We start from the raw sequence: 13,065 nt of genomic DNA, 5'->3' as shown, positions 1-13,065 counted from the left end.
TAGGAGACATCCTGAGGGAAGAAGGCCGCTGCCCAGGTTTTTTCCTGCAGGAGTCATGGTGCCAGTGTCACAGCCCAGCATGGAGTTTGAGGCACTCTTCAGAGCCTGGGCTCCACTGCAGGGTAAGGAGCAGAGCATTACACACTAGGAATGCAAATACAGTCTCTCAGTTCTTCAGATTAAAAAACTATAAAACAAATTCTGTCTTAAAAATTAACTTCACCAGGCACTGGTGGCACTCGCCTTTAATCCCAGCACTCAAGAGGCAGGTGGATCTCTGTGAGTTCTACAGAGCTACTACCAGGACACCAAAGACTATTACACAAAAAAACCCTGTCTCAAAAAACCAAAACAATAAAAAAAAAAATTAATTCCTAGGGCAGGTGACGTGGCTCAGCAGGCACCTGCCACAGAGCCTGAAGGTGAAGATGGTGGGTGGAAAACCAACCAAAACCTGCAAGTCATCCTCTGACCTCTCCATGTGCACTGTGGAATATACACCCCCAAGAAATATAATAAAAATTTTTTCAAAAAATTCAATTTCTAGGCTAAGTTTCATTTTAGTGCTAAAGTGTGACAAGCCTGGCTTACATACATAATGAGCACATCCTTAGACATTTCAGAGTGAGGAGAAGTAAAGCCCTGCCCTAGTGATTCAAAGACAATAACAACAGACAAATGACAAAACCTGGGCAACTGTGAAATACACCTGTGTGTAGGTAATAGTTTGTTACTGAATTATACCATTCACATGAAGCAGCTCCTAATATATCAAAATACCATCTTTCAGTGTAATGATGTAAAAATTTGTTCTTAATCTCACAAATAAAACAGTCTTTAACATTGTCAACTTACCCAGCAGAGCTCACTACACTGACGGAGTTAAGCCCAGCAGAGTCAGCCATGACCGGGGAAACCGTGCTTCCTGTTGTTATAGATGTTACCATGGTAGAAAGAGGAATGGTTGTCACAGGCATTGCCTGGCTCAGAGCCCTTTGCTGCTGAGCAAACTGAGTGAACAAAGTGGGCTGAGGGGTGAAGCCTGAATCTTGGGGAGATGGGGTGGCTGAAGGGGTACTAGGAGTTGAGTTCTGAGCATCAGGAGGGTGTGGGGCCGATGAAGGGGTTGGTGTAGGAGTAGATGGCTTAGGAGTTCCAGATCCTGCTCATTGAGAAAAATAAAAATTGCTAGTTTGTTATAAATGGCCGGTCCTTTTTAAAATAAGGTTAATGGAATTTTACTTAGCACTGATAAATTTGTTCCAATTTTTTTTTTAAAGCAGTGAACTGCAAGTGTTAACTCTCTACAAGATCCATGAGTGTTGCTACACTCAATTACAATTAAGGATGCAGTATATCACCTAAAACCCCACTCCAGATGCTATCACAGAAAACAGTGGAAGGACACTTATACTCTACCACAACACCCACTGAAAAGTTAGTCTCCTACATGCTGTCTTTTGTCTACAAGGTTGAAAAGTTAAATTTTTGTTATTTATGATTTCAATAGTTCAAGACTTCCTTAATACTGCTTACTTAGTTTAACTGAGATAAACTGAACATTTTTAGTAAGCTACACAAGGTTATCAGTTATATTTGGCACCAAGATATACATTTTAATTCCCAACATACCAAGTTTACCCTGACAAATTTACAAAGAGTAAAGCAAGTACTGTGTAGATAATACTGCATCTTTAACAGTAACTGTGTACTTCTGTTTAAATGTAGAATGTATAGAAAAATCTGTTGTGAATGAAGTATGCACAGTTTATCAACTTTAAAAAAATAAAAACAAAAAATGAAACCAAAAAAGTAAAGCAAAAGCTCTTGAGGTGTTTCCTTTTTAGCTTTCATGTCCTGCAGAAAGAAAGGAGAGAGATGTGAATGTCCAGAAGCTGTCACCCCACCCTGACTTAACACAACTGTGTGCAGCAGATCACCACAATCCACACCCACAACATGAGAAGTATGAATAAGACTTTCAGAAGATGTATTTATTTTTCTTTGTGCAAAACAAGAAGGCAGAAAAATTACACCTTTTGAGCTATCAGGATGCAGATGTTAAAACTAGGACCATCCTAGCACTGTGCAGTACACTGACAGCACACATTAGCAACCAAGCAAAAAAAAAAAACAAAAACCAAAAACAAAAAAGCTAAAAAACTGGAATCCCCCCCAAATTAGTACCTAATATATTCAGATAGTCATTTGAAGAAATTCTCTCACATTAAACCTAGCATTCCTATATTGCCTCTACTTGTTGTTAAAAAGGGTATCCAAAAGTGAGAATTCTACTTTCCTATGTTCAGATGATCACATTTTAGTGACAGCTTGCAAAAGTGTGGAAGTGCATGTTCTCAAATACTACTCTTCAGTTTATTGCGTATAATCTTGGAACCTGCTGGTGTCTTACACATACAAAGGTAGTACCTCCAATAATTCACTCTCACATTTTCTTTTTGGTATCAGCCACAGTTTATATAGTAAGAAAAAGATACTAGGGGTCACTGAAAATAATACTCTGCAACCTTATTGCCAAGTAATTTTTAAAGAAGACAACAAGCTTATAGGCAACAAGCCTGAAAGAAAGGTATACACTGAGTGCATACATAGATACAGAAAAGCAAATATAATTATATTAAACATGTAATATACACAGCTAACAAGAATTCTACCTGGAGTTTCATGCAACTTATACATTTCGGGTACACAGTGCATTCTGACTTTACCATTCACAGATTGAATAAAAGCTGCCTTCAAAAAACACGACTGCAAAGCTTTATGAAAATTTTTGCAAGAGTTTAAATCATGACTCACTCTGTGAAGAGCTGGCAGGTGACAGGGCGGCAGGAGAAAGCATGCTGACTTGACTGAGCTCCACAGATGATTTTCGAGAGAGACTTGGCTTAGATGACGGAGGAGGAGTTGGAGACTTAAGGAAGCTGCTGGCCTGTTGTGCTGTAAAATAGTTACCTGGAAGAACACAAGTTATTTCCTAGGGCTGGAAAGATGGCTCAGAGCACTTGCTAAGCAATCTTAAAGACCAAAGTTCAGACCCCGCCACACACCCAAGCCAGCTACCTACAGAAGCAAAGGTATATATATACATGAACACACACACAAATAAAATTAAGTCTTTTCCTATATTCATAATTCAAAAATTCTGTGAATTACCAGAGTAAAGTAAGTAACATTTTAGGAAAGAGGTGACTTAGGTAATATAGTCGAGGATAATACCTGAGGAACTATTTCCTGAGCTTGAGGGAAGTTTGATGGGTGGGGGTCGATGTTTTACTCCCTTCCCCAAAACTGAAGACTGAACAGACACCGTCTCAGGCTGCTGAGGAGTGACATTAAACACAACTGTTAATATTAAAGCTAGTATCATTATAATTTCCCCATGAAAACAAGTTACAACAGCAAAGTACTCAGTATGAGAACTGCCTCAGTTTCCCATGACATCCACAGACTGTAACATATGTGATGATATGATATGAGACCCAGGAAAAAACAGAAAGTGAAAGAAAACCTGTCACCCCTGTCTACCTTCCTTTAACAGGAATAACAGCTTGTACCTATCACTGAGTACTTTTGAAGCTTTCAACCATAAAGCTGAATTATTAAAAAGTTAAAAGTAAAAGCAACTCCTTTGCCCTTCACATTTCTCAGGCTCCTTGAGAAACAAGGCACAAGGCACCACTGGTGTGAACGTACCTCTGTCTCCTCTCCTGGATTGAGACTGGCTGAACCACTAGAGCTATGTGACATCTTCACTGGGCATTTGGCTTCATTCTGGACCAACTCCTGGTACTGATTGACTACCCTGAAATATTAGGAAAAAATAGGTAAGGATTACCCAAATTTGTCTTAAAGACAAATCATACAGAAAATAAGTAATGTTATTACTAGAAAATAAGTCCTACCAGACTTAATAGAAAAATCAAAATGAGGCACTCCACCACTGAGTTACAAGCGTTCCCTAATTGTCCAACCACAAGTGCAGAGAAAAAACAGGGGCCTAAAAATGAATTCTCATCAGTTATGTACCACAGATCTACTGTTCCATAGGAGAAAGGCAATTAGTCTGGTCAAGAGTTCAAGGCCAGACTGAGCTACATGAGGAAATCCTGTTTTAAAAAGTGTATTTTGGGCTATGGAACCGGATAAAGGTGTTTGCCACCAAGCCTGACAAAAACCTGTGTTTACTCCCCTGAACCTACACGGTGGAAGGAGAATCAACTCCTGCACACTGGCCGACTGCAGTGACAACACAAGTTCACACACTAAGTAAATGGAATGAAGAGAAGCGTATTCTAATCTTTCAAATGACAAAGTAATGTTTAAATCTTTTCTGCTAATCAAGATAAAGGCATATAAAGGTGACTTTTAAGATCTTACTTCAAATATAGAAATTATAAAGGTAACTATAAATTTAATATCATCCTTGATTACAATATAAATAAACCAAAAAACAGAAAATAAAATTTCCATTCCCTTCCCTTAGACTTGGATTATAAAGTTGCCCCTTAAAATCGTCTTTCTCAGATGTCTAAATTTTCTTACCTAAAACAAACTGTACTTTAAACATGGTCTTTATTTTCTTAATTCGATGAAAAAACATCCAGGGTATTAAAATACCATGAAAATGGCCTATGAGATTTTAATATTAAGTGATTTAACCCACGACCTGAGAGTACATGAGGTGATGTTCAGTGACACGTGTAACAGAATCGACATCTGTGACTCAGACACAGAACACTCGACCCACAAAGATGCAGTCACATCCAGTCTGACCAACTAAAGAGGCAAATGCACTTTACCTCTCCGCGTCAGTCTTGGACCCAATGATGAACCTAAAAGGTCACCAAGAAAAAGAAGTATTAGTAAGAATGTCTTAAAACATCTTAGGTCAACCTTTATAAAGTCTTTAATACATAGCAATGTATCATTTCATTAAAAAATTAATTAAACTTGAGAAATAATGCTCAAGTTTTACATTCATCCTAAAATAATCATTTTGGCTGATTTGCCTTAGGAGAAATTTAATGTTTATTTATTATTATACAATCCGGAATAAAATTACCAAGTACCACTATACACATTTACAAACACTGTACTACTACAGAAAGGCCTGTGGCTTTCCATTCATTTAATTTGACTCTAGAAGTCACTCTTAAAATTATTTTAGACAAGGATGAAAGCTTATTCCCAACTCAAACAAAAATCTTATCTAAGCTTTTTTTTAAATTTTGACATTATAACAACGTACAAAAACAAGTGAGTCTTATTTTTTAATTACCAATTTGAATGATCATCTGCAGAGGAGCTGTAATATAAAACATAAAGAAAAGCACTCAGTCAGGGCAAGCCAAACTTAAGTTTCCCAGCTTTCAGGTTCTGAACATGGAAGGACGTGGATGAGCACAGAGCCTCCAGAATAATGGCAGAGATAGCAGTTGTCTCCTGGAAGCAGTTCCCAGAGATGGAAACTGAATTTTCACAAAGGAGTAGCGACTGTGTCATCACACTACTGACATGCTGGCACATTTACAATGGTGGATGTCTTTAGTGGTAGAATCTCAGAAATATGCATAATCAAAACAGTTACTAGCTGTTAACTGAGGAATTGTTGCTTTTCTTCTTGCAGACTTTTACCTAGGTATGGGTGAAATAACGCTAAAACCCATCATTCTTCACAAATTTCAAATCAATTTTAGTAAAAGTTTAAACAATAATTTGACATACAACTGACCTTGACAATTTTTCATTTTCCTGAACTCTTTTCCATTTTTTAAAACAGTATGAATATGATTTTTTAAAAAAAAAGAACTAATAATAAAAGTAACCATACAATCCAAATTACCCCAGCCCTCAAGAAACAGATGCAGAGGCAAGCCAATCTCTGTGAGTTTGAGGCCAGCCTAGTCTCCATAGCATGTTCCAATCCAGCCAGGGATACACAGGCCCTGCTCACACTCCCAACCACAGAATCAAAACTAAGTATTAGTATCCTGTACTTAAGATGTACCATTAAGAAAATCAACTACATAAACTGCCAACAACAAAATCCTAAGACAGTCCTTCAGAGCTACCACAAAAACAACTAGCTACACTTAAAAAAAAATGACGATGAATAACTTAGAGAACATAGCAACTGCATTTTAACTTTATTCACATCCACTGTCAAAATATACTGTTATATAGATTAAATATTAAACCCCTAAAGGAAAACGGTATTTACTAGTTGGCAGTTCCCTGGTGGTTCTAAGTAAGTTCTGGATGCCTCTGTGTGTTACATATACTCAACAGGACTCACTGGGATGGAGACATCTGACTGTCACTTTCTTCATCTGCTTTCCATGGCTGTATTTTACCATAGTAGAGTGGATCACCAAGAGACTGCAAAATGGTCAGTTTTGTTTTCTGATGCTGAGTACCACCTTCACATTCAAATACATAATCGTCTTTTACATCCTGAAAAGGACAGAGAAACCCAAATAGCATCTTCTCAAGTGGCAAGAAAAGAAATAAAATAAATAAATAAATAAATAAATAAATAAATAAATAAATAAAACTGACTTATGTCTGGTATATACATGGCACTAAAGAAATATTTAAGGCAGTATAAAAACATCAAGTTCATGATGATTACACATGCTACTGAGTCATTCACTAGGAAATTGCTAAACATTTCTACAAGCATAATGAAAATCATAGCAAACGTTAACTGAATATTGCCACAGCACTTAACAAGTGATATCCCACCCGACTGTCAAACACCACCAACTCATGGCTGGCATGGCCATTTCCACATCATAGGTAAAAGAATTGGGTAGGGTATAGTGGCAAATGTCTTTAACTCCAGCACTTGGGAAACAGAGGCACGTGGATGTCTTTGAGGCAAAATCAGCCTGGACTACCCAGTGAGCTCCAGGCCACCAAGGACTATAAAGTAAGACCCTATCTCATAAATAATCAACAAACAAACAAATGGATGAATGAAAAGGAATTTCACAGCCCAAGCTGTGAAATAGAGAACTACTGCACAGGACCCTTTCTTCACACAGGTCTTTATGCTAAGTGTCCAATGCTGCATCTCATCAAGCCTGACAGACATGCACAGAGCTTCACACACTGCACATACAGCTGTAATTTTAACAATGTGAAAATAAAGTCTAAAGGTGGCAATGTTTTTGTCATTGGCCATTCATATAAAACATCCTGTGTCCATAAAACCTTATTACTTTGCCCCCATTATTCCAATTTCTCCCTTTAAGAAATAACTACAACGAAGCCTGGCACTGGTGGTGCACACCTTTAATCCCAGCACTGAGAGGAGGCAAAGGCAGCAAAACGGCAACAAGGGTGAGACCAGCTGATGAATATAGCAAACTTCCAGGCCAGCCTGGCCACACAGAGAACCATGTCTTAAACAAAGACATCTTTAACAGAACACACTAGTTTGAAACAAAAGAAAAATGAAAACCACCAACATGCATCAAAAACAAAAATGCAATTTTGTTTTCTGTAAGACAGTCTCACTATGTATCCCAGGATAATCTCAAATGCATCCTTTTCCAACAGGAGCGTCCCTAGTTATGTACTAGGCTTGACACTTATTTTGGTTTCTGAGTAGCTCCCTATGTACTCCAGGCTGACTTCCAACTTGTAATTATGTTTCCTGCCTCTGCCTCCAAGGGCTGCGACTATAGGCATGGGCTATCATACCCCATTCATAAAAATTTATTGTTACATTAAAATTGCTCTGTAAAATGAAAAACACACTGATGGAGGAAGGTCATTGGTTGATTAAATAAAGAAGCTGCTTGCCCTAATAGGTTAGAACGTAGGTGGGAGGAGTGAACGGAGCAGAACGTTGGGAGGAAGAGGAACTGAGCTCAGAGACTCGACAGCTCTCCTCTCGGGGGGCAGACGCCTCAGAGAGACACGATGCTCCACTTTTGTGGGCAGAGGCGAGAGCTCTGCTCTCTGAGGCACACGTGATGAAGCTCCGACCCAGGATGGACGTAGGCTAGAATCTTCCCGGGTGCGACACACGATTGGAAATGGGTTAGTCCAGGTGTGAGAGTTAGCCGAGAAAAGGGCTAGAGCTAAAGAGCCAAGCAGTGTATAAATGAATACAGTGTCTGTGTAATTATTTCGGGGCATAAGCTAGCCATGCAGGCGGCCGGGGTGTTGGGGACACAGCCCCGCCGCTCCTATTACTACAACACACTTTAAAAAAATATTTTTCTTGAAGCCCACAAGAGTTTTTTTTTTTTTTTTTTTTTGGTTTTTTGAGACAGGGTTTCTCTGTGGTTTTGGAGCCTGTCCTGGAACTAGACCAGGCTGGTCTCGAACTCACAGAGATCCGCCTACCTCTGCCTCCCGAGTGCTGGGATTAAAGGCGTGCGCCACCACCGCCCGGCCCCACAAGAGCTCTAAATGTAGTTTTAAAAAGTTATACATTACAAATAATTTTCTGTTTAATAAATTCAGAAACCAGTTTATAAACAATATTGTTAGCGAAATATGGTGGGGACACACCTGACACGGGCAATAAAGGCAAGAGGATCAGTATGTTCGAGGTCAGCCGTGGCTACACTGCAAATTAGGGGCTAATCTGTGCTACAAGAGACACTGTTTCAAAACAAAACAAAAAAGAAAATAAACAAGAAAACTGCATTATTAATGAAAAAAAAAAAAACTAGCCTAATTACTTACATGGGCCGGCCAGACTGTTGGTTGAGAGTCATCAGATTTGATGGATTTTTCCACTTTAGCATATTTCTCCACCTAAATGATAAAGACATGAAATAAAATGGAATCAGTAAAGAACCTGCAAAATTCAATAAAACAGAGTGAGCATAAGGGTTTTAACTACCAGTATCACCGAACACTTGTATTTAATGATGTGTTTAATTAAAAGTCTAGTATGTGGAGCTACAGATGATTAAACAGTTAAGAGCACTACCTGCCTGAGTCCACACGTGACACAAGAAGACAGTATGGCTTCTTTGTTGGTTTGTAGACATAGTCTATTAATGCCTTTGGCCTTGTGTTTCAATTGTTATAATAATAATACAAAAAGCATTATTGAAATAAATAACTTTGAAATATGAATCATACTAAATTGAGTAAGGGCTGTTGAGATGGCTTAGCAGATAAAGGTGCTTGCTACTGAAACTGAAGACTGAAATTCTGGATTTGATGCCTAGGAGCAATGTGGTAGAAGCAAAGAATAAACTATGATCTTCCACACACGTTATGGTATGCACATGCACACACACATACACAAAGTACGTATATAAAAGATAACTGAGTAAATAATAAAAATAAACTCTAAAAGACACAGGAAATGAAATAAAATGCTGTTCTTCATTAACACCCCTAGCCATTTAGAATTTGTGTGTCTTCAAGATTATCAGTAAAGAATAGTGCTGGGAGTTCCTAATTTCAGCCAGGGCTCTAATATTACTAATCTTTAAACGTTACCAGTTTAAATACATAAGCGTTATGAGTTAATTATGAAGAAATACTACAGAAGGACACTAGACCATTTCCTGAGCATTGCATTATATAAAATATGCCACACTCTTTTGAAACTTTATCATTATTCCTGCTCCTAAAACAGAACTCTAAATGTCCTCATGAAAATGAGGCTGTATTGGTGGCCCCTCTCAGAATGTCTTGAGCTGTGAAACTGACTAAGAGCAGGATCATCCCACATTTGAGGACAGCCTGGGCTAAACAGCAAGACCTAAGTTCAGAAACACAACAAACTTACATGACTGATGTAAACACACAGCTTCTTAAAACGAGACTTTCAAAAGCAAGTTTTCTGGTTTATTTTCTCACAGTATTAGCTACCTAATGAACTTTGGCCCTGTGCTAGAGGGCAGCACTCACGTCTACTTCAGAAGGCACAGCCAGGTTACAGGGGCTCCGTTTCCACATGTCCACACACTGAAAGTTTAAAGCAGTATAATTACACCAAAAAACGTAAAACAAAGCTAGCCTGTCACAACAATGAGCTCCTGAAGAACTACTTACATTTCCTGCTTTAGAGATCTTGAGGTCATAATGCTGACCTGCTTTCCTTTCCTTCCGTTTTTGTAAGAAATCAAGTAATCTCAGCTGAGGAGGAGGAGGACAATGAGACAGGTCCTGCTGCCGGTTCAGGGAAGACCTGGAATACCTCTTCAAACACCTACACAAATTAGAACACACAAAACAACAACTCATAATCTATGTGGGAAAGCAGCAGCGTGAATTAATTATAGATTAAATCACAAACACCTGTATAACACTCTCACACCAGCAAGCTTTAGGCACAGGAGAAACAAAAAGAACAAGACAAAATTCTCCTGACCATGTAGCCAAGCTGATTAAATACCAAAATGGAGAGGCAGTCATTATAAATTAATCTCTAAGACAGGCAGTAGTGGTGGTGGCACACGCCTTTAATCCCAACACTTGGGAGGCAGAGGCAGGTGGACCTATGTGAGTTCAAGACCAGCCTGGTCTACAAGAACTAGTTCCAGGACAGGCTCCAAAGCTATAGAGAAACCCTGTCTTGGAAAAACAAAACAACAACAAAAAACTCTCTAAAACTGCGATTGCATTTTCTTGAAACTTGAAAGTTACATTCTGTTTCCTTGCAGTTTCCAATTAGTGTTGTGAAAGAATGAAGCCACTGTCTTTCTGCTCCTATCTCATCTTTTCTTAGCCTCACAAGCTTTGTGAACAGACTATAATTTACAGAAGTTCCTTCATTAAAAGACTGCAGACAATACTACTTTACAATAATTCAGGGAATATTTTTTAAAAATTCTACCACACAAAATCATAATACAAGGCCATTAAAAATCCCATTTTCAAATTTAAAAGTGCAGCAGTGCCATGCTGATGGAAGGGGCACGGTGGCTAGCAACATTTAAGAGCCTGTGTCACATAAGTGCAGGCAATTACCGTTTCATTGGGCGAGTGTTCATTTTTTGCCGGTTATAGAGCAGCCTATTTGCAGTACAAGCTACTGCCACAGATGGGTCAAGACACAGTGGTTCTGCTGTAGCTAGAATCAGTTGGCTCTCAAGCAAAAGTTTGTCTTCCTGAAATACACAGGAATATATGTCAGCTTCAAATACATTTTTGATAATGTTTACAAATATACATCATTTAATCCAGAAGTATTCCTTGGATGTTTGCTAAAGATTAAAGTAACTGTAGTAACTCATTTGCACATTAATGTGTAAACCTGCCAAGATAAACAAACTTCTAATGAAAATTCAGTTATTTGTATACTGTATAAAATAATCAAATTTAAAGAGTTGAATATTTATTTGGCTCCTAAAATACAGTTTGTTGGGGACACAGTAGAATTATATTCTCCCTTTGTTTACCAGTCCTCAGCTTAAGAAACTGTTCCCCACCACTGACTGCAAGTCTTTCTTTGATTTGAAGAACTTTCCACCTTCTTATAGATGGGAAAAATCACAGCCCAGACTAAAGCTCATCATAGTTCTTAAGCACATTTCATAGAGGGCTATTTCATTGCTGACATTTTCTCTTCACAGTAATAGATAAACAAGAGACAGAACTGGAGGATCAATTAGCTGTTGTCATTGCTAAGAAATCCTGTTACCAGGTATGGTGATATAGATCTTTACTCTTAGAATTCAGGAAGCTGAGGCAGCAAAATCTCAAGTTCCAAGCCAGCCTGAGCTACATATCTTACCTCAAAAAGAAAAAGAAAAGGAAGAAAGGGAGAAAGGAAAGAAGGGAGGGAGGGAGAAAAGATAGGCTTTTTGTAGAATTTTAGAATCCTGAATGAAAGAAAAAAATCACAATCCATCTGTATTCAATGGTAAGAATAAAGATTTTGTTTGATAGGAATAGCCGGATGATGGTGGCACAAACCTTTAAACCCAGCACTTAGGAGACAGAGGCAGGGGGATCTCTGTGAGTCTGAGCTCAAGCCTGGCCTATAGAGGGAGTTCCAGGACAGCCAAGATTGTTATATTAAAACAAAAACAACACAAACAAAATCAAAACAAAACAAATTTCACATTAGGCTTCATAAATTAACTTAAGCGTAGTTTATCAGCAAGGATGGAAGCAATCTGGGACTGCATTATAAAGTTCCTTGAGAGATTTCCAAATGTACAGAGACTTTAAAATCCTAAAGCTCCTAAGGGAATCTTGGTTTTGTCCAAATGTCCAACCCAACAAACCAATCACATGTGAGTAAAAGGAAGCCTCTCACTAATGCTTCACACTGTTGGGGGCCTACCTGGGATTAGAGAGAGAACTAACCTGGGTCCATTTATGGTTGTCACTTGTTATAGAATGAACATCACAAACTAAAGTCTGGAAGAAACAAAACATTTTAAAACATGTATGTTCATACAAATATATGGACATTAAACAAAAATCCAACTAAAACAACACACAGTACTTCCTAAGTAAACATTCCATACCTGCATTGTTGGACGTAAGAGAATGTGCCTGCTTTGGTAACCAGGAGACTTCATATTACTGGACTGCCTATAGTCACGTATTTCTGCTATCACACATCCACAATGAAAAATATTAACCTGTTTTAAGTAAAAAAAAAAAATTCAGTAAATGTCATTTTCCAAAAGTCAAAATAAGCAAAATTATACTGAATGTTTCAATCTTAAAATTCTATACCTTCAATAGATATCTTAGTGGATACACCACTATATAAACTACTAAACAGGATCATTTATTTTTATGTGCATCATTATAGAAAGCAATTTAAAACTGTTAATAGTAGATTGACTGCATCTACTGACATCCAGGATGGCTTTTGCATTCACCTGTGACAACATTACTGCAGTTCTTTTAAGAAGGAGGTTCTTCCAAACAAGTGGAAGACTTGTATGACAAGAACTTTAAATCTTTGAAGAAAAAAATTGAAGAAGACACCAGAAAGTGGAAAGATCTCCCATGCTCTTGGGTAGGAAGAATTAGCATAGTAAAAATGGCAATGTTACCAAAAGCAATCTACAGATTCAATGCGAGCCGGGCGGTGGTGGCGCA

General features: G+C 38.2%; 1 protein-coding gene across 1 annotated transcript in view; it reads right to left on the bottom strand.

The window, feature by feature from the left end:
* Supt20h (SPT20 homolog, SAGA complex component) overlaps window positions 1-13,065 on the bottom strand; it is a 37,095-nt gene that overhangs the window by 11,498 nt on the left and 12,532 nt on the right. The window contains exons 8-21 of the mRNA XM_026778892.1: window positions 12,480-12,596; window positions 12,316-12,369; window positions 10,972-11,111; window positions 10,054-10,210; window positions 9,910-9,966; window positions 8,725-8,796; window positions 6,317-6,474; window positions 5,300-5,326; window positions 4,821-4,853; window positions 3,715-3,823; window positions 3,238-3,340; window positions 2,818-2,973; window positions 856-1,162; window positions 7-115 (exon numbers count right to left, since the gene is read on the bottom strand). Coding sequence (XP_026634693.1) covers window positions 7-115; window positions 856-1,162; window positions 2,818-2,973; window positions 3,238-3,340; window positions 3,715-3,823; window positions 4,821-4,853; window positions 5,300-5,326; window positions 6,317-6,474; window positions 8,725-8,796; window positions 9,910-9,966; window positions 10,054-10,210; window positions 10,972-11,111; window positions 12,316-12,369; window positions 12,480-12,596 — 1,599 coding nt within the window. The remainder of the gene's footprint in view (window positions 1-6; window positions 116-855; window positions 1,163-2,817; window positions 2,974-3,237; window positions 3,341-3,714; window positions 3,824-4,820; window positions 4,854-5,299; window positions 5,327-6,316; window positions 6,475-8,724; window positions 8,797-9,909; window positions 9,967-10,053; window positions 10,211-10,971; window positions 11,112-12,315; window positions 12,370-12,479; window positions 12,597-13,065) is intronic.

The sequence above is a fragment of the Microtus ochrogaster genome, chromosome 1 (assembly GCF_000317375.1).
Source record: "Microtus ochrogaster isolate Prairie Vole_2 chromosome 1, MicOch1.0, whole genome shotgun sequence".
NCBI classification, from domain to species: Eukaryota; Metazoa; Chordata; class Mammalia; order Rodentia; family Cricetidae; genus Microtus; species Microtus ochrogaster.
The sequence above is the reverse complement of the archived record's forward strand: the minus strand, read 5'-3'. Positions and strand labels throughout refer to the sequence as shown.